Below are 22,497 nucleotides of genomic sequence, written 5' to 3' on the forward strand. Positions count from 1 at the left end.
ATTTTCTATAACTATATTTTTTAAAACATAGAAAACGAATCAATTCAGGTATAATCAGCTCCATTCTAGTCAATTGTGTCGATTTGAGAGAAAATCAGCAGAATTTTGGAATATATTGTTTTGACAAAGGGTTGATTAGATCTTAATCCGCCGATTCAAGCCAATACAGATCGATTTTAACAACATTAGTACAAACTTGATCAGATCAAATCAACCACCAATCTGGATCCGCTACGTTTTTTTTATTGGGCGTGAGTCTCAAATAAGATCTACATCAAGATCAGGTTCGGTCATCTATTTGGAGTTATGATTCAAAATTGGATTACGATCAATGTTTTGTCAGATACATGCTTGAGGGGAGTAAAATCCGACCTGTTTATGTATTTTTTTCTCATGTAAAATGCTTTGTTTGCAACCAATTTTTTAGTATGAAAGGGACACTCGTTCAGAAAAATGATGCAGCTTAGGTGGGTCCCGTGAGAAAAACCACTTTGATCAGGGCTTAAGGAAGTATTTTCATACAAAAACGCAGGCCCCACCAAATCCCACAGGAGAGGTGCTTTCACCCACCTTGAGAAAAAGGCCAATTTTCCTGCAGAAATGGGTCAAACAAACGGGCCCCTATAGAATCTCCAAACGCACCCTACACATACAGAACTTCAGAAGCCATACTGAACTGCTAAGATGGTGAACATTTTGATCCTCAAGGGATGAAACTCACTTATGCTAGTTGGTGGGAGTTTATGCATTTGGAAAAGGCAGCTGCCAATTCCTAGATTTGCAGTTACCGCCTCTACATTGTTAGCGCAAATACAAAGAGGAGATGGCCTCACCTCCTTGCTCAAATGCATAAACCACCTCTTCAACGTCGTTCTCCCAAACATCCACCACGAAGGTAGCTTCACTAAGTTTTCCCAAATGCATAAACTCGCATCCCAAATGCATAAACTCCCATCCCAGCTACCCAGTTTCTAAACAGAGCTTAAAAGTGTCAGATTGACAATGAGCTCTATGAAAACAGACCACCTGTGCTGGAAAAAGCATCAAAATTTGCAGGCAACAGTTACATATACAAAAGATGGTACGAGTGCAACACAACTATACCAAGCATTCGGAATTGAAACACCTGGACATCCCATGATCAATCTTCGGTAAAGTACTTCTCTTCTGCATCATATGTGACTTCCTTCATCCAATGATCATCCAGTGTCTCATCATCATCGATATTATAGTAGTCTAAATGTGTATCTTCATCAGACAGAAACTTCTGCATAATATGCGTAAATTGGTCCATCCTATCTTGCATCTCTAACCGCTGATATTGCTTCCTCATGGCACTCTTCACCTGTCAATGCAGAACCACCACATGCTTCCTCTCCAATTTGTACCTGCATACAAGACGCAAGTGTCAGAGCACAGCTAATGCAATACCATCACGTAACTCTCTGAACATAAGCAGGATTCATCATACGCATGGTACACAGTTAACTATGGTTGGTTTAGCTCGGATCTGGCCAACTTGAATCCGTTCAGTCAGGCTGAGTAATCCTCTATTAGTTCCGATCCGATTATCGAATCAATGAGGTATTTAGGGGTTTCCCGACCTAAAGTTGGACTCCAAAAAGATCCAAACACAAATAGATATGATAACTGCAACAGGTCCAACCTTATCAGATTGGATAAATTGGGAGTCTCCAAGCTGATTCCAAGTCTGGGCCCAAGACGCAAGTAGATTACGTCCCATTATTCATAGACCAAAGGAGAAGACCTCTGTTTACATCCTTATATTTTCAAGAACACCTGATTTCATGTGTAGAATTACAATGATCTTAAATAATTGAAGAGCAGAAATACAGAAAAATCTAATACATCATTCAAGAACAAATGAAAAACAGAAAACTTACTAGCAGGTACAAAGTCCACAACTTCCAATTGCCCCACAGGCTTGGAACACTAAACTTATGATCAATACATACATTGGCTGTTTGTGCCTTGTCTACTGTGGTCCTATCCCATCATTCGTCACTACATGTGTGTGTGTGTGTCTTCATACTCTTTCATGCTCATCTTTTCCCTTACTACAGTGACGCTTCATGTTACTTCTGCATGCCTACACTGCTTGTGCTACATAAATACACTCAGGTTAATCAAGTCTAGTTTATAGAGCTCACTCATTAGTTGTTGATGTAGCTTTTGATGCAACCTATGCACTTTTCAATTCAAACTTTACCATTTACTATGTTATTATTTTCTTGATGCATCCTTACTTCAGTTTTATCATTTAGTTTAATTGTTGATTCTCATATTCATATACATTATAACGTTATCTTCTGCAGCCACATGGTCCGTTTCATCTTATCCTAAAATGCTATGCTAGAGCACAGCTAATGGCAACCCCCTACTGAGGAAAAAGAAGAAAATTTCTGTCTCAAGGCATACAGAGTTGTGACATTCTTCAGTTAACAAATTCCACCAGTAAGGCTACTCCAATCAGCTCCAGAAATTGGAGCAGAAAGGATTCCTAACCAGGACAATTCTCTTTGTTGAACCAGAGGCAACCACAACATCCAACTTGTGCAGGACAATTCTCTCACATGCATTTCGATTTTCCTTTTCCTTTTTTTGGTTTCTAAATCTGTCTTATGTCATGGGATCTCACAACTTAAGGAGCATAAAGAAGAAATGTTATTCACTGTTAAAAGTAATTCGTGAACTGAACAATACAATCAGAATTATACAGATGAAAAAAAGAACATAAACAAGATCAAAGGTGCTGCCACACCTAAGTGAAGAGGAAGGCCATTTGGGGGCAGAGAGTTATTTAGGTATATAGAAGATACATACAAGGATAATTAAATACAAGTAACAGACTCAATGAGAGAGGCCTCTTAATCAGTTTTTTCAGGCAGATTAAGAGAGCAAGTTCCTTCATATTTCAAGGTCTTAAATCGAGAGAGAGTAGTGAAGGGAAAGTAAAGAGTGACCTTGCTTCCAAGAAAAAAGGTATAGCAAAGATGCTCACAATGATGTAAGCTTATACATACTAGCCCTTCTATCCAGAAATCATCTTGCTTAACGTTCGACCACTATAAATTACAAACAAAGAGGAAGCTTGAATTGAACAGTATTTGGCTGTTCTTGCCTGATGTATGATCAAACCCCAAGTATGACCATAATTTCTATTCAAGTATCAAGAACATAGTTTTCCGCTCTTTCCAATAACAAGAACCTGGCCCAAGGATACCAACTGAAAACTATGGCAACCATGCCACATCCCACCCATTGTTCAAGCTATTCAACTGGAGTTTAAAGGGTCCAAATACATGAAGTTCCATTCTAGAACCAGACTTAGCCACTCCTCCTGTTTGCTAGTAAGCAATTGAAATGAAATGGTGGTCTTCCACGAATGCCTTTGGAACACTCAAAGGGAAGTGTCTAAAAGACACTTTAAGCAAAGCCCTTAAAAGGGTAAAAGAGGAACAACACAGACAAATAAATATTTTTATTTATGTAGAAAAATGCTTAAAAAGCATTACAAAGGAGTAAGTTTACAAGAGGGGGCTGCACCCCTATATATACAAGAGCAAAGGGGAGAGCTCATAAGGAGCCCTCCCTTCTAGTCGTTGGACTAGTCCAACAGCTAGAAATCTAGCCGTTGGACTAGTTCCAACGACTAAATTGTTTGGTTAAGTTTCGGTTGGAACTTAACTAAACTATATTATCTAGTTCAATATGAACTAGATAATATAAATTACATTAAAAAATAAAATAAAAATAATATAAAAATATGAAAAAATTTATATATATATATAATAGTATTATTATTATTATAATATTATTATATATATGTGCTACATTTTAACACTCTCCCTCAAACTTACGGTACAATGAGCGAAAGTTTGTCTAAAAGGAAGTGGAATCTAGGAGCTGCAAGAGGTTTGGTGAAGAAATCTGCTAATTGGTATTCTGATGTAACATATGGCAGATCAATGGTATCGTGCAGGTACTCCTCTCTGACATAGTGACAATCTATCTCTATGTGTTTGGTGCGTTCGTGAAAAGTCTGGTTGCTTGCGATGTAGATTGCACTTTTGACTTGTCTTGCTTCAGCTCTCATATCAGTTAGCAGTCGCCTGAGCCAAACAACTTCTATTGTGGTGATCGTCATGACTCTATATTCAGCTTCAGTGGAGGAAAGAGAAACCTTCTGCCATTTCTTCCACCTCCACGGTATGAGAGATTCACTTAAAAGCACACAAAAACCAGTGGTTGAGTGCCTATTATTAGGATCACCTCCCCAGTCAGCATCAGTATAAGCAATTAAATTTAAAGATGATGATGATGCTGACAAGAAGAGTCCACGTGAAAGAGAACTCTTTAAATATCTAATAATGCGTAAAACTGCTTCTATGTGAACAAAGGTGAGAGCATGTTAAAATTGGCTAGCTATGTGTACAGCATGTGTGATGTCTGGTCGAGTGATGGAAAGATAGAAAAGTGCTCCAACAAGTTGTCTAAATGGAGTAGGATTCTCTAGTCGTTCTCTATCATCAATTTTCATCTTAACATTAACTACTTCTGGAGTATCTACTTTCTTTTCATCTGTAATGTCAAACCTGCAAACAATATCAGAAGCAAATTTAGATTGAGATATCAAATACCCTTTAGGGTAATAAGCAACTTCTATTCCTAAGAAATATTGTAATAGTCCTAGATCAAATATTTCAAAATGAGTTTTAAGAAGAGTTTTGATATTGGCAACTCCCTGTTTGTCACCTCAAGTGATGATCATATCATCCACATAAAGAAGAAGAATGATGATACCTGCATCAGATTGCTTAATAAATAAGGCAGTGTCGGTCAAACATGAATGAAAACCAATATCAGTCATAACATGACTAAACTTGATATACCAAGCTTTTGGTGCCTGTTTGAGACCATAAAGAGCTTTCTCAAGACGAAGAATTTTATTCTTAGAAAGACTAATACCAGGCGGAGCTTCCATGTATACTTCTTCAACAAGACTCTCATTTCAAAAAGCATTTTTGACGTCTATTTGAAATATAGGTCATTTTTTAATAGAGGCTAAAGCAATTAAAGTTCGCACTGTGGTCATTCAGGCCACAAGGACAAAGGTTTCATCGTAGTCAATGCCATACTCTTGAGCATAGCCTTTGGCCACGAGTCGTTCCTTATATCTTTCAAGGGTCCCATCGCTTTTGGTTTTGACTTTATAGACCCATCTACAACCTATAGGTTTCTTTCCAAGAGGCAAGTCTTGGATGGACCAAGTGTTGGCCTTTTCTAATGCATCTAACTCTATTTTCATAGCTTCAATCTACTCTTCATGATTTTTGGCTTCAAAGTACGAGGAAGGTTCAACATATGATTGAATTAATGCAAGGGTTGCCCTATACGAGGGTGAAAAAGATTCATAGAGAGACAAATTTTCTGGGAAGTCTACGTTAAAATGTAAAACTGTACATATATATAATAATAATATTATATATTATATATATAAATATATTTTTCATTTCTTTTCTATAACTTTTTTCCTTTATTTTTATTTTTTTGTCTTTATGTCATCTAGTTCAGTTTAAACTAGAATGACTGTTGCTAGTCAAGTCCTGTCCAGACTTGACTAGCAATAGAGTTGTTGGACACAGTCCAACAGCTCTATTTAGAGCCATTGGAGTCCTCCTCTTTCAGCTGTGTATATAAAGGGGTGCAGCCCCTCTTGTATTCTATTCCAATGCTTCTTAAGCAATTGGTTTTTCATATCAATAAAGAATACTTTTTTTTTATTTTGTTTTCAGTTATACCCTTTTTAAGGGTTATGCTTTAGTGTCATTCATGAGACTTTCCCTTGTGAATCTAAGCTCGTGTTTCGAAGATCCCTATTTTATTTCATGGTATCAAAGCTGCTGAAGTACTAGATCTTGAGGAAAAGCTACCTCGGTTTTCGTGCCCATTTGCAAAAGTGTTCACCACTTGAAGAAAAGTGTTTTATCACTTCATTGGGGAAGATTTTACATCTTGTTGTATTGTATTTTCTTTTTTCTTTTTCATTTATCTTCTCGTTTCTCTTTTATCCCTATTTCTTCTCTCCTTGTAATCAATGGATGACAATGATAAAGTCACCATCATGCCTATGAAACTAAGTGATACGAACAATGTAACATAGGCTTCAATCATGAAGCACCATATATGGGGAAAAGGCCTATGGGGGATTGTGGATGGTTCCGATTCGGAACCTAAGCTATCTCTTACTAAAAAGGAGGGAGACAAAGAGGTCCCTCTATCGGAAGAAGAGAAAATCAAGGCTCTTGCCTCATACGAGAAGAAATAGAAAGAATGAAGAATATTTCATGCGAAGATAATGTCATGGCTTATCAATAGCGTTGACATTAAAAAATGCTCAAGTCTTGCCAAATTTGATCATGCCGATAAGACATGGGAATACCTTAAGAATATGTATTCCCTTAAAGATATTGCACACGTGTGCAACCTCCAAAAAAAAGTTTGAATGATGACACAAGAAGACAAAACTATTCGTGAATATTACAATGGGTTGTCCGAACTTTGGGAAGAACTTTTCCTTTTAAAACCAAAATGGCATTGTGTCGAAGACATCGAGCTTCGTCAGAAACAACTCGATGCTGAACATTTTTACCAGTTTATCACTGGATTAAGGCCGGAATTTGAAACCACTAAATCGGCCCTCCTTCACCGAGGAAAATTTTCTTCTATTGTTGAAACTATTGAAGAGTTAACAATGGAAGAAAATCGTCTCCGGAAAGGTTCTTCAAAATTTAAAGATGATTCCGTTTTAGCCGTGTCTAGACCAGGGAATCATGTTCGATCATATAGGCCTCCTCACTTTAACCGACAAAATTGTGACTATGATGAAAGTTATTTGTCATCACTGTCATGAACCGGGACACTACAGGTCACAATGTCCCAAACTTAAGGAGCTGAGAGAAAAAAGAGTTGCAATTGTTGGATCGGAACCTAAAGATCAGGATGCACCAGTTTCCCTGGCCCAACTAATGGAGATTCTTCAGCCTCTCATCAAAGGTGCCTCTTCCTCATCTGAAGCTTCAACCGGCGCAACAGCCTCATCTTTTTCTGATCTAGGTAAAATTTCTTGGCTCCTTGACTTTGGTGCATCTTTTCATATGACCACAAATAATCAAAGTTTATCCAAATGTGTTAAAAATAAAACAAGTGTGTCAAAGGTCTTTACTGCTGATGGGACTTCTCTTGAAATAGAAGGAATAGGAAATTTTGAAAAAAATTATAAAACAAAGAAATTTTCTATTCCAGAAATTAGACATGTTCCCAAATTAAATTTAAATCTTTTATCTGTATCTCAAATTTCTGATTATGGGTGTAATATTTCTTTTTCTTCTCATGGTTGTTGGGCACAGGATCGCCAGTCAGGCAAGCTGATTGGGGAAGGCCATAGAGAAGGACTCTATTACATGAATTTTTTTGAAATGTCGAAGAAAACTTTTTGTTATAATATTCAAAAAATAGAGTTGGAACTATGGCATAAGAGACTTGGTCACCCACATGTAGCTAAAATCCAACATTTTCCAAATATAGGGAAATTTTATAACTCTGAATCATTTGATTGTAAAGATTGTATTCTCAGCAAAATAAAAAGATTACCATTTCAGAACAGAACATTTTTCTCTTCAAGACCACTTGAATTAATACACTCGGATGTTTGGGGTCCTGCGTCAGTAATTTCTAAAGGAGGATTTGTTTACTATGTTATTTTTGTCGATAATTTCTCCAAACATACGTGGATTTACTTTCTCAAATATAAGTCTGAAGTATTTTCATACTTTCAAACTTTTCATAATATGGTTAAAAACAAGTTTCAAAATGATATTGTTATTTTTCGCACAGATTCAGGGGGAGAGTTTTTATCCACAGATTTTCAAAATTATCTTAAATTGCATGGCATCACACATCAAAGATCTTGTCCTTATACAACTCAACAAAATGGACTGGCGGAACAAAAACATCGCCATATTATAGAAACCACTAGGACTGTATTAATAGCAAATCAAGTCCCGAAAGACTTTTGGGCAGAAGCCGCCTTAACTGCCACCTATCTCATTAATAGGATGTCATCTTCTTCGTTACAAAATATCGAAATAATGTAACAATCCCTAACAAGGATTGTTTCTTTAACACTCACAAAGAGGATTTATGAAACAAAGGCATTCACACAAAAGAGCTCACACTCGTACACAATACCCAAAAAAGGGTATACATAAAATGAAGAACAAGATTTCATAAACTTGGGAGAGAACTCCCACAAGAACAAAGAACGAAGAATGCTTTACAAGGGGAAACAACCCCATATTTATAGAAGAAGGGGAGAGGAGCCACAAGGGAGTCATTGGACTCCCAACGGCTCTATTAGAGCTGTTGGGAGCCCAACGGCTCCCTTGGAGCTTCACCTTTTTGACTTGGTCAAAAAGGCCTTTTTGACTAGTCAAAAAGGTGTCCTAAAAATAGATTTTAAGTGAGTTCTAGTTGAGTTTAAACTAGAACTAAACTAACTAAAAAAAGAAAAACATTACAAGGGATTATATGAGTTGTCTATGAGATTACATATGAGATATGAGTTGTCTATGAGATTACATATTTTAACACCCCTCTCAAACTTACGGTTGGATAACCGAAAGTTTGCCTAAGAGAAAGTGAAATCTAGGAGCAGCAAGAGGCTTGGTGAAGAAATCGGTCAGCTGGTATTCAGAAGCAACATAGGGAAGATTGATGGTGCCGCGCAAGAATTCCTCACGAACATAATGACAATCCATTTCTATATGCTTGGTGCGTTCGTGGAACGTCCGATTGCCTGCAATGTAGATAGAGTTCTTGTTGTCACAACACATGTCGGATGCTTCTGAACTTTCAACTCCCATGTGGGAAAGCAGTCGTCGAAACCATACTACTTCCATAGTTGTAGTAGTCATTGCTTTGTATCCAGCCTCTGTTGATGAAAGGGATACTTTCTGTTGCTTCTTACATCTCCATGAGATCAACAATTCCCCCAAGAAGACACAAAAACTTGTCGTTGAATGACGATCATTCGGATCACCTCTCCAATCTGCATCAGTATAAGCAAGAAGCTTGAGATTAGAAGCAAACAAAAATAGACCCCGAGATATAGAATTTTTAATGTATCTAATAATTCGCAAAACTGCTCACATATGGATAGAGGTTGGAGCATGTTGAAATTGACTGGTTGTATGGACAGCATGTGCAATGTCAGGTCTTGTAATGGAAATGTATGACAAAGCCCCGACGAGTTGTCTATACGGAATTGGGTTTTCAATAGGTTCTCCATCATCACTCTTCATCTTGACATTTACAACTTCTGGAGTGTTCACATGTCTTTCATCTGAAATAACTGACCTGACAACAATATCCAAAGCAAACTTAGATTGTGTTAGCAAATATCCTCTAGAAGAATAAGGAGGATAATGATGATCATATCGTCGACGTAGAGAAGGAGGATAATGATACCTGTATTAGAATTCTTAACAAACAAAGCAGTGTCAGTAAGACAAGATTGAAAACAAAAATCAAGCATCACCCTGCTAAATTTATCATACCAAACATTCGGAGCTTGTTTAAGTCCATACAAGGCTTTATTTAGACGAAAAGTTTTTTTTTAGGAACATCAATTCCTGGTGGTGGATCCATGTATACTTCTTCAGTTAAACTACCATTTAGGAACACATTCTTAACATCCATTTGATATATGGACCATTGCTTTATAGAGGCAAGGGCAATTAGAATTCTAACTGTGGTCATTCTGGCTACTAGAGCAAAGGTTTCCTCATAATCTATTCCATATTTTTTAGCGTAGCCTTTGGCAACTAATCTAGCCTTAAACCGCTCAAGACTGCCAACGCTTTTAGTTTTTACTTTGTAAACCCATCGACAACCAATAGGTTTCTTGTTAGGCGGAAGTTCTTGTATAGTCCAAGTGTTTGCCTTTTCTAAGGCTTCTAATTCCACTTGCATGGCTTTTACCCATTCTGGTTGGGTTTTGGCTATAGCATAACTGGGAGGTTCTTCATAAGAGTGAATTAAGGCTATAAAGGCTTGAAATTTTGGCGAAAATGACACAAATTTCTCAGGAATTTTTGAGATCCTAGTAGATTTTCTTGTTGACACCTCGGGTTCTGATTCTACAGAGTACCTCTCAAGGGCACATGGTCTTTCTGAATTTCCTCGTCTAGAATATTGAATGAACTCTTGGTTATCACTAATTGGTTCAGGAGGAGAAATATCACTTTGATCATCTTGCTTAACATTACATTCTTCATTCTTTGAGACTAAATCAAATAGAAAGGAATACTCATATGTTTCTGCAGATGCTTTGGTTTCAAATGGACTTTCATTTTCTAAGAAGGATACGTTTCTTGAGACATATAATATGTTATTTCTAAAGTCAAAACATCTATAACCCTTTTGATGACTTGCATATCCTAAGAAGACACAAGGAATAGCTCGAGAGGAAAGCTTATCATTTTTATCTGAGAATACAAAACATTTGCACCCGAATACCCTTAACCTGGAGTAATCAGGAATTTGTTTAAGAAGCTTTTCGATTGAAGAAATATTATTTAACGACGAAGAGGGCATCCTATTGATGAGATAAACAACAGTTAAGGCTGCTTCAGCCCAAAAAAAAATTGGTACTTGATGTGATATGAGGAGGGTTCTTGTTGTCTTAATAATGTGCCTATGCTTTCTTTCAGCTAGGCCATTTTGTTGAGGAGTGTAGGGACATGACCTTTAATGTATAACTCCATATTGATTTAAATAATCTTTGAATTCCTTTGATAAGAATTGTCCTCCTGAATCGGTACGAAATATTGAAATATCATCTTTAAACTGATTTTTGACCATATTATGAAAGATTTTAAAATGCGAGAAGACTTCGGATTTATGTTTAAGAAAATAAATCCAAGTGTGTCATGTAAAGTCATCTACAAAGATAACATAATAAACAAACCCACCTTTTGATATAATTGGTGCAGGACCCCAGACATCAGAATGAATCAACTCAAGTGGTCTTGTAGAAACAAAAGTTCTTTCATGAAAATGTAATCTTTTCATTTTTCCAAGAATGCAATTTTCACATGTAAAAGTTTCAAAATTACAAAAAAAAATCATGTTCGGAAAGTGTTGAATCTTGGATATACAAGGATGTTCAAATCTTTTGTGCAAAAGATCCAAATCCAATTTTTGAACATTGCAACACAATGTACTCTTGGGAAAATCCAAAAAATCCATGTAGTATAAGCCTCCTTCTCTATGGCCTTCCCCAATCAGCTTCCCTGACTGGTGATCCTGTACTCGACAATCATGAGAGAAGAAGAAAACATTACACCCATGATCAGTTAACTGAGATACGGATAAAAGGTTTAAATTAAGTTTGGGAATATATCTAATTTTTGGAATACGAAATTTGTTTGAGTTTTGAGAAGAATTTTCAAAACATCCTATTCCCTTAATCTCAAGAGGAGTGTCATCGGCAGTCAAAACGTTTGAACCACTTGAGTTATGATATTGAGACAATAATTCTATGTTAGGGGTCATATGAAAAGATGCACCAGAATCAAGAAGCCAAAGAGGTTTACCTGGATCGGAGATGCTTACTGAAGAAACCGCAGCTCCAGCAGATAGGGAAGCCCCTTTAAGAAGTGGTTGAAGTGCCTCCACTAGCTGAGATAACGATATGCTTCCAATAGATATTTCTTTTGTCTCTTGTTGGGCTTCAACAGTAGCAACCTTCTTTTCATAAGTCTTCTTTAACTTTGGGCGGTGCGTCTTGACGTGCCCAGGTTCACGACAATAATAGCAAATTACTTCTTTTCTTTCCACCTTACTTCTGTATTTCTCATCATATGTTCTTCCAAAATGTGGAGGTTTATATGCACGAACATGATTCCCGGGTCTTAAAACAGCTAAAACAGAGTCATCATCATTTTTTGAGATTCTTTTCGGTCGGTTTTTTTCCATACTCAATTCTTCAATTGTATCCTCAATAGAGGGAATCTTCCCTCGATGAAGAAGAGCGGACTTGGTTGTCTCAAATTCCGGTCTTAAACCATTAATAAATTGAAAAAAATGCTCTGCATTCATTTGATCTTGGCGAAGCTCTATATCTTGTGGACAATGCCACTTTGGTTCAAGGAGAGTCAATTCTTCCCATAACTCGGACAAGCTATTAAAGTATTCTCTAATACTTTTATCTCCTTGAACCATATTGCGAACCTTTTCCTGAAGATTACATATATAAGCAACATCTTTAAGAGTACATTCTCTTGAGATAGTCCCAAGCATCATTAGCGTATTCAAACTTTGCAAGGCTTTAACACTTCTTTATATCCACACTAGAAATGAGCCAAGACATAATCTTGGAGTGACCCATTCTCCATTCTTTCCACTTTTTCTCATAAGTGGAAACGACTTTAACTTTTTCTATCTCGAAAGAGGTATTTCTTTTCATTTTTCTTCTTTAGTGAGCATTAGTTTAGGTTCCTCATTGGTTCCATCCACTAATCACCATAGCCCATTTCCCTAAATAAGGTGCTTTATGATAGAAGCCCATGTTCCAAGCTTTCAAGGCTCCACACAACTACCCCTTCAAAGAGGCTTATTTCTTTTGAAGAAAACTTGAATGGCACGCTTCCCAATGCACAGGGGGAACTCCAGACTGACTGCTTCTATCAACCAAGCTCTGATACCATGAAAGAATGTAGCAATCCCTAACAAGGATTGTTTCTTCAACACTCACAAAGAGGATTTACGAAACAAAGGCATTCACACAAAAGAGCTCACACTCGTACACAATACCCAAAAAAGGGTATACATAAAATGAAGAACAAGATTTTATAAACTTGGAAGAGAACTCTCACAGGAACAAAGAACAAAGAATGCTTTACAAGGGAAAACAGCCCCATATTTATAGAAGAAGGGGAGAGGAGCCACAAGGGAGTCATTGGACTCCCAACGACTCTATTAGAGCTGTTGGGAGCCCAGCAACTCCCTTGGAGCTTCACCTTTTTGACTTGGTCAAAAAGGCCTTTTTGACTAGTCAAAAAGGTGAAGCCTAAAGGTGTCCTAAAAATAGATTTTAAGTGAGTTCTATTTGAGTTTAAACTAGAACTAAACTAACTAAAAAAAGAAAAACATTAAAAGGGATTATATGAGTTGTCTATGAGATTACATATGAGATATGAGTTGTCTATGATATTACATATTTTAACAACTCCCATTAAAAAACTTATGAACATTTCTCCATACTACTCTAGACTAAGAATATTTGGGTGCAAATGTTTCATATTTACTGACAAAAATGATAAACTTTCCCCTCGTGCGATTCCCTGTGTCTTTTTAGGATATGCTGAAAATCAGAGAAGTTATAGATGTTTTGACTTCAAAAATAATATACTATATGTGTCTAGAAATGTTTCCTTTCTTGAAAATGAGAGCTTCTTTGATTTTAGAAAATTAAAAGACGTCACTAAGTACTCCTTTTTGCTAGATCTAACATCTACATCTGATAAATATGACCTTGGCTGTAACTTTGATGATGATCAAAGAATTATTGATCTTAATCATAATGTTGAAAATGAAGCTCATAGGGATACTAGTATTCAATATTCCAGGCGACAAGAGTCTAATCCTCCATGTGCACTTGAAAAATATTCTAACATTCCAACTAGACAATCATCCCGAGTCTCGAGGCCTCTAGGAAAGTTTGTATCATACTAGTCCTTCTCACCCACATATAGGGCAGTTATTGCATTAATTCACTCATATAAAGAACCATCCACATATTTTCAAGCAAAAAATGATATCAAATGGATAGAAGTCATGAAAGCTAAATTAGATGCACTTGAAAAGGCTTCTACATGAACTATTCAAGATCTTCCTCCAAGAAAGAAAACTATAGGATGTCGATGGGTTTATAAAATTAAAATCAAGAGTGATAGTACTCTTGAAAGATATAAAGCCCAATTAGTAGTCAAAGGTTATGCTCAATAATATGGGATTGATTATGAAGAAACCTTTGTTTCGGTGGCTCGTATGACAACTGTCCGAACCTTAATTGCCTTAGCTTCTATCAAAAAATGGTCTATTTTTCAAATTGATGTCAAAAATGCTTTTTTAAATGGAAAGCTAGTTGAAGAAGTATAAGTATTCCTAAGGGTAAAGTCCTTCGCTTAGAAAAAGCTCTTTATGGACTTAAACAAGCACCGAAAGCTTGGTATAATAGGTTTAGTCGTGTTATGATTGATATTGGTTTTCAATTCTGTTTAGCTGACACTGCTTTGTTTATTAAGAATTCTGATACAGGGATCATTGTGCTTCTTCCCTATGTGGATGATATGATCATCACCGAAATCGATAAACAGGGAGTTGAAACGATCAAAACACTTCTTAAATCTCATTTTGAAATGACTGATTTAGGCTTGTTGAGATATTTTTTAGGCATTGAAGTTGCTTATTCTCCTAGAGGATATTTATTATCTAAGACTAAATTTGTTTTTTATGGAGACGTCCCCTTGAGATTCTCATTTGCTGATATTTACTCTATATCACATGTTCTTTCACTAATTTTATTTGGGCATTAAAAAAAACAATTGTCTCTGCATTAACTTACTACTTGTATGAGCTTGGGTGCCACAAAAAAAAAATCAATCTTTGTCTGGATTTACATAATACAAAGAAAACCTAATTTCAAAATCATTAAAATTGAATTTATAAAAATTCAAACACTTTTGTCCAGAATAGGTTTGTCCAAACCTATTCATCTATTGAACACTCAATCAAGGCATCTTAAACATTAAAATAAAATCAGATAGTTTTTTTAAATAAATATTGATATGTCCACAATAAGAATACAAAAAAATTAGAACCAAATATGTTACCAATAGTTAACTAAAAATTTTGCAGTTTTTGTCCCTGGACGAAACATAATCCACTGAGCTAACTTAACTGATTTTTAATTCACAAAATACAATGAACTAAAATACAAGGTTTTTATCTCAGGGTCTAAGTCATGTCAACTATCATCCATAAAAAGATTAGATCAAAATAACACACTATCATGGGGATATGATTCTTATAATACAGGTCTATTAAAACAGGTTTATTGTTCCAAATAGAATCTTAGATCCAACTTGCAGACGATATTTCTCCCTTATTTGAAATTAGCTGGATGCAAGGTTTGGATTTATTTTTTTTTATGCATGCAAAGTAAATAGTTGATTCAATAACCCTTAAAACGTAGATCATTGTGGTAATCTTCAATTTAATCGTACATGCATAAATAACACTGATTTTGATTATACAATTAGGCATGAACTTTGGGCAATGTTAGAACTCTCAAATCACCATCAATTCAGGCATATAGATGGTTGGTTTTGATGCCCTTAAGATGAAGAATATCAAGGTTGACTCCAATTTAATCGGTGAACTGTCGATTGGCCAAATTTTTTGTTGAAATAGTAATGGCATTGTTTGGGGCATCATATCCTATGTGTCCAATATACCAATTTAAATTTAAAATAAATACAAATTCAAAATAAATTCAAATTCAAATTAAAGTTTACTTATTAGATTATCTGGAATCCATTTATTAGGCTCAAGTATTAAAATCATAACCATCCAAATCCACTCTAAATTAAATCTTAAATTAAACCCAAACTGAAATTCAACTTGAATAAAAATTTAAGTTAAAATGAAACACTAAACTAAATTACATTCTAACTAAATTTTAAATAATAATTTAACAATTATTGAGATTAAATATAAACTAAATTTAAACTAGTATTTCAAATAAAATTCATCTTTATTCCTCATAATATTTCTAAAAATTCATGGGTTTTACAAATTGTATTTTCAACCGACTTAGCAAAACCATTTTATCAATTTGTTAAACATATACAACCTTATGAATGTGATCCACATGTTTTTTTAGTAAGAATTTACTTTTGGATTGCCACAATCTGACATGTACACAGGTACTTGCAGAGATGCAAAAATGGATGGTGGCAAATGCATAGATTTTTATCAACTAAAAAAAATGTTTTTTCATCAATAAAAAACATAATCCAAATCAATCATGTGATATTACTGATGATAAGAAATTCGGCACTCCAGAAGTTGTTAATGTTAAAATGAAGATTGATGATGGAGAACTTCTTGTAGACCCTACTCCTTATAGACAGCTTGTCGGGGCACTTTCCTATCTATCCATTACCAGACCAGATATAGCACATGTTGTTCACACAGCAAGTCAATTTCAATATGCTCCTACTTCTATTCATATGAGAGCAGTCATGCGTATTATCAGATACATTCAGTCCTCTCTTTCAAGAGGACTTTTCTTATCTTCCTCCTCTTCTCTTGATTTAATTGCATATACTGATGTTGATTGGGGAGGTGATCCCAATAACAAACACTCAACCACTGCTTTTTGTGTTTTTTTAGGAGAATCATTGATCTCGTGGAGGTGTAAAAAGCAACATAAGGTATCTCTCTCATCCACCGAAGCTGAATACAGAGCCATGGCAACCATGATCATGAAAATAGTTTGGCTCCGACGACTGTTTGCTGACATGGGAGCTGAAGCAACAAAAGCTTCACAAATGTGTTGTGACAACAAAAGTGTGATCTACATTGCCAGTAACAGAACATTCCACGAACACACCAAACACATCGAAATGGATTGTCACTACGCCAGAGAGGAATATCTACACGGGATAATTGATCTCCCATATGTCACTTCAGAATATCAGTTAGCAGACTTCTTTACAAAACCTCGCTGCTCCCCGATTTCACTTTCTCTTAGACAAAGTTTCGCTCATTGTACCGTAAGCTATGTTACATGGGTGTGGGTGCGGCACAATTTTAAAAATTTTGGACACGGGCACTCGGCTATATATATATATATATATTCATTTATTTATTTATTTAAAAAAAATTATGACTGTGCATACAGCACAGTCTGTGCACAGCACAGTCACTATGATTGTGCACAGCACAACAGTCTATATATATATATATAAAAAAAATGTTTCTTTTAGTTTTTTCACTCTAAAATAGATGAATATAGACTCGGTCAACATTGACCGAGTCCAAAACGAGGACGGACTCGGCCTCGATTCCTTGACCGAGTCTGACTCCTCGTTGACCGAGTCTGAGCCATGTCCGTGTCGATGCCTGTGTCCGCACCCGTGTCGGGGAGTGTCGACTCGGGTGCGGCGCCTCCCTAGCCGAGTCTGCGTGACATAGACCGTAAGTTTGAGGGAGAGTGTTAAAATGTAAAATTGTACATATATATATAATAATATTATTATATTATTATCTATATATATAAATATATTTTTCATTTCTTTTCTATAACTTTTTCCCTTTATTTTTATTTTTTTGTCTTTATGTCATCTAGTTCAGTTTGAACTAGAATGACTGTTGCTAGTCAAGTCCTGTTTAGACTGACTAGCAATAGAGCTGTTGGACACAGTCCAACAGCTCTATTTAGAGCCGTTGGAGTCCTCCTCTTTCAGCTGTGTATATAAAGGGGTGCAGCCCCTCTTGTATTCTATTTCAATGCTTCTTAAGCAATTGGTTTTTCATATCAATAAAGAATACCTTTTTATTTTTATTTTGTTTCCAATTATACCCTTTTTAAGGGTTATGTTTTAGTGTCATTCATGACACTTTCCCTTGTGAATCTAAGCTCGTGTTTCGAATATCCCTATTTCATTTCAGTCTAGAGATTCTAGAAGTCCTACGAGGAGGAACTTCAGAAAATCGTTCTAGCGCACATGGGGGTCGTTGCTCTCCAATTCTTCGTCTTGAATATTGTAAGCTAACATCCCTATTGGTTTGGTCTTCACTATCATTTCCATAGATAGTAGGGTTTTGATCATTGTCAAAGTTACATTCAAAATCCTCTTCATTAGATTTTGAAGTTAAATCAATTAAAAAAGAATATTCAGTAATATCCTTGGATTTTTTACTTTAAAAAAAATTCTTTTTCAAAAAAGGTCACATTTCTTGACACATACAATTTGCTATTTTGAAGCTCGTAGCATCTGTACCCTTTTTTATTTTTAGTATATCCTAAAAAGGCACATGGGATTGCACGAGGAGAGAATTTATCGTTCTTGTCTGTAAATACAAAACATTTGCATCCAAACACTCTTAGTCTGGAGTTAAATCATAAAGTTTTTCAATCGGAGAGATGTTTTCTAAAGAAGAAGATGACATTCTATTTATGAGATAAGTGGTAGTTAAAGCTGCTTTAGCCCAAAACCCTTTTGGCACTTGACTTGCTATTAGCAAAGTTTGAGTGGTCTCCATAACGTGGCGATGTTTGCGTTCAGCAAGACCATTCTGTTGAAGGGTATTTAGACAAGATCGTTGATGAATAATGTCATATGAGTTAAAATAATTTTTAAAGTCTCCAGACAAATTCTCCCCTTGAATCAGTGTGAAAAATGGAGATATTGTTTTGAAATTTGTTTGTGACCATTTTATGAAATATTTGAAAGTGAGCAAAAACTTCGGATTTATGTTTAAGAAAATAGATCCAAGCATGTCTAGAAAAATCATCAACAAAGATGACATAATATGCAAAACCACCTTTAGAAATAACTGGTGCGGGTCCCCAAACATCTGAATATATTAACTCAAGAGGTTTCGTAGAGACAAAAGTTTTACTAGAAAACGGTAATCTTTTCATTTTACCAAGAATGCAGTCTTTACAAGCAAAATTTTCAGATTTACAAAATTTTCCCAAACTTGAAAAAAAATGGATTTTAGACATATCAGGATGGCCAAGTCTTTTGTGCCACAAGTCTGTTTCCAATTTCTGAACATTTAAGCAAAATACATTATTTGGTAGTTCCAAAAAGTCCATGTAATATAACCCTCCTTCTCTATGGCCTTCCCCAATCAGCTTCTCTGACTGGCGATCCTGTATCCAGCAACTATCAGAAGGGAAGGATATATTACATCCATAATCAGAAATTTGATAAACGAACAAGAGTTTTAAATTTAATTTTGGGATATATCTAATTTCTGGAATACAAAAAGTTTTGGATTTTTCAAAACACCCAATTCCTTTTATTTCAAGAGATGTTTCATCTGCTGTAAAAAAAATTGAAATATTTGAGTTATTTTTAAGACATTCAGATAAACATTTATAATTTGGGGTCATATAAAATGAGGCACCAGAATCTAAAAGCCAAGGAAAGTTACCTGGACCGGATACAGATGCAACTGCTGCTCCAGTTGAGGCTTCAACGGATAAGGAGACCCCTTGAAGAAGAGGCTGAAGAATCTCCATAAGTTGAGACATAGAAACTGGTGCATCTTGATCTTTTGGCTCAGCTTCAACTGATGCAACCTTCTTTTCATCTCTTCTCTTTAATTTTGAACATTGAGGCCTGTAGTGCCCCGGTTCATGACAGTGATGACAAATAACTTTTCTTTTGTCAAACTCGCCATTCTGCCTCCCAAAATGAGGTGTCCTGTAGGTGCGAGTGTGATTCCCAAGCCTAGATACTGCTAGGACGGAATCATAATCAACTTTAGAGGAACTCTTTCGAAGACGGTTTTCCTCCGGTGTTAATTCTTCAATAGTTTCAACAATAGAAGGAATTTTTCCCCGATGAAGAAGGGCTGATTTGATGGACTCAAATTCCGGCCTTAACTCAGTTATAAACTGGTAGAAGTGTTCAACATCGAGTTGCTTTTGGCGAAGCTCGATGTCTTCGACACAGTGCCATTTAGGTTCCAAGAGGGAGAGCTCTTCCTAGAGTTCAGACAACTCATTGTAATATTCGCGAATTGACTTATCTCCTTGGGTCATTATTCAAACATTCTCTTGAAGATTGCACACATGTGCAATGTCTTTTAGGGAATACATATTTTTAAGGTATTCCCATGCCTTATCGGCATGTTCGAATTTGGCAAAACTGAAACATTTTTTAATGTCAACGTTATTGATAAGCTATGACATTATATTTGCATGTCCCATTCTCTAGTTTTTTCATCTTTTTTCATAAGAGACTAGAGCATTGATTTTCTCCTCTTCTAATAATGAAACCTCTTTATCTCCCTCTTTTTTAGTAAGAGATAGTTTAGGTTCCGAATCGGAACCATCCACAATCCCTCATAAGCCTTTCCCCCATATATGGTGCTTCATGATTGAAGCCCATGTTACATAATTTGTGTCGCTCAATTTCATAGGGATGATGGTAACTTTATCATTGTCATCCATCGATTCCAAGGGAAGAAAAGAAAAAAGAAAAAAAAGGATAGAAGAAAAGAAACGAAAAAGAATATGAAAAGAGAAAGAGATACAATACAAAGATGTAAAAGCCCTTTCAATGAAGTGATAAAACACTTCTCTCCAAGTGACGAAACACTTCTGCACAAGAGGTACGGAAATCGAGGCAACCTTTTTCCAAGTTCTAATAATCTCGTAGCTCTGATACCATGAAATGAAATTAAATGGTGGACTTCCACGAATGCCCTTGGAACACTCAAAGGGAAGTGTCTAAAAGACACTTTAAGCAAAGCCCTTAAAAGGGTAAAAGAGGAACAACACACATAAATAAATATTTTAATTTGTAGAAAAATGCTTAAAAAGCATTACAAAGGAGTAAGTTTACAAGAGGGGGCTGCACCCCTATATAAACAAGAGCAAAGGGGAGAGCTCATAAGGAGCTCTCCCTTCTAGTCGTTGGACTAGTCCAACAGCTAGAAATCTAGTCGTTGGACTAGTTCCAACGACTAGATTGTTTGGTTAAGTTCCGGTTGGAGCTTAACCAAACTATATTATCTAGTTCAATATGAACTAGATAATATAAATTACATTAAAAAATATGAAATATATATATATAATAATATTATTAATATTGTTATATTATTATTATATATATATGTTACATTTTCACAGCAATGACCGGAAACTTTATCTGCTACCTTTCCTATCCATTTAACCAATGGATATTGTTTGACACCCATACTCACTCTGGTGCTTGTGAAATTATTGTATGGAAGGAGAATCAATGATAGTGGTCTACAGCTGCAACAAAAGGACCATAAAAAATTCTCTACCCATCTAGATGTCCATTGCATAAATGATAAATGGTATAATAGGACCACTTAGGAGTAAAAATAGAATACTGATGATATTACAACAGATTAAAAAATGACAAACACATAGAAGTCGACCATCACTTTTGTTCAAAAAATGAGCGGCTTGAAATGAGATTGCAGTTCATTTATTCAGTAGTGGTGATCAAATTGCTGACATTTCCACTAAAATTTCTAACATCAAATAAGTTCCTCAGTTCATGTTCAAGCTGATTGCTATATAAAACATGTGTATGTCTGTGCATATGCATTGCATCATGCAGGTTCAGATTCATGCATGTGTCAACCTGGAAAGTGATAATATTGGAGAAAAAGAGATATTTTGGTTGTAATTCTGGTTATGAGGAAGTTTGTGTTCTTCATGGTTAACTTTGTTTCCAGTAGCTGACATATGAAAGGACACTAATGGTTTTCATCTTGAAAAACAGAAAAAAACATTGTTGTACACTACCAAGGGAAAATGAAAGATGAAGCAAAAGCTATTAACAAAACTAGGAAGATGCTTTAATTACCTTTACACCAGTAGAAACATCCCTTCTTCCATCTTCATCCATTTCATTATCTTCTTCTTCTTCTTCTTCTTCTTCTTCTTCTTCTTCTTCTTCTTCTTCTTCTTCTTCTTCTTTTTCTTCATCAACTTCTTCTTCTTCTTCCTTATGACCAACCCAATCCTTCTTAGGAACACCGAGTCTTTCTTGTTCTTTCCTTATCTGAGCAGTAATCATGTTTTCTTGAAATCGACGCATCAAAGTCTCTGACCAACGCTCCCCTGGCCGAGAGATATTCTTACCTATAGGGCTATAGGATCCTGAAATTTCCCCACATACATGTGGTGAAGATACAGTTCCCTTTCTCTCATGGAATCCTCGGAAAAATACTGACCATCATGAATAAGCTTGTTCAAGAAAGCTCTCCTTCGATTCTTTACTATCACAGAGCGCAAGTGCTTTTCTTCTATGGTAGGATTCATCTCAATTCTAAGTTGCTTCAAATGCCAATTGATTTCATAATCATCTCTCAAGCATTCAAACTCTCCGAGTTCTTCACTGGTCAGCTGTAATCCATATCTCTCTGTGCTCATGACAAGAAGCCTCAATAAATATATACATTTCAACTTTCCATTTTTCTTACTGACAACCAAGCAAAACATAAGGAGCAAAGGAAACAACTACTACAATATAAATCTGATGCACATGGGCTACAAGCAGTGTTATAAAAAATGCGCCTTGAGGCGCAAAAGGCGTGCCTCGCCTTGAGGCATGGCCCTCTGTGCCT

At 35.9% G+C, this 22,497-nt stretch overlaps 1 protein-coding gene across 1 annotated transcript; it reads right to left on the reverse strand.

Moving 5' to 3' along the window:
• Window positions 1-996: 996 nt before the first annotated feature.
• LOC149813530 (uncharacterized) lies at window positions 997-22,107 on the reverse strand. The gene is made up of 2 exons (XM_089992049.1): window positions 21,735-22,107; window positions 997-1,388 (listed from the first exon to the last, which is right to left on the reverse strand). Exons 1-2 carry the CDS (start codon window positions 21,966-21,968, stop codon window positions 1,296-1,298), a joined length of 327 nt encoding a protein of 108 aa, XP_089848175.1. The 5' UTR covers window positions 21,969-22,107; the 3' UTR covers window positions 997-1,295.
• Window positions 22,108-22,497: the final 390 nt, after the last annotated feature.

The sequence above is a fragment of the Nuphar pumila genome, chromosome 16 (assembly GCF_984573655.1).
Source record: "Nuphar pumila chromosome 16, dmNupPumi1.hap1.1, whole genome shotgun sequence".
Lineage (NCBI taxonomy): Eukaryota > Viridiplantae > Streptophyta > Magnoliopsida > Nymphaeales > Nymphaeaceae > Nuphar > Nuphar pumila.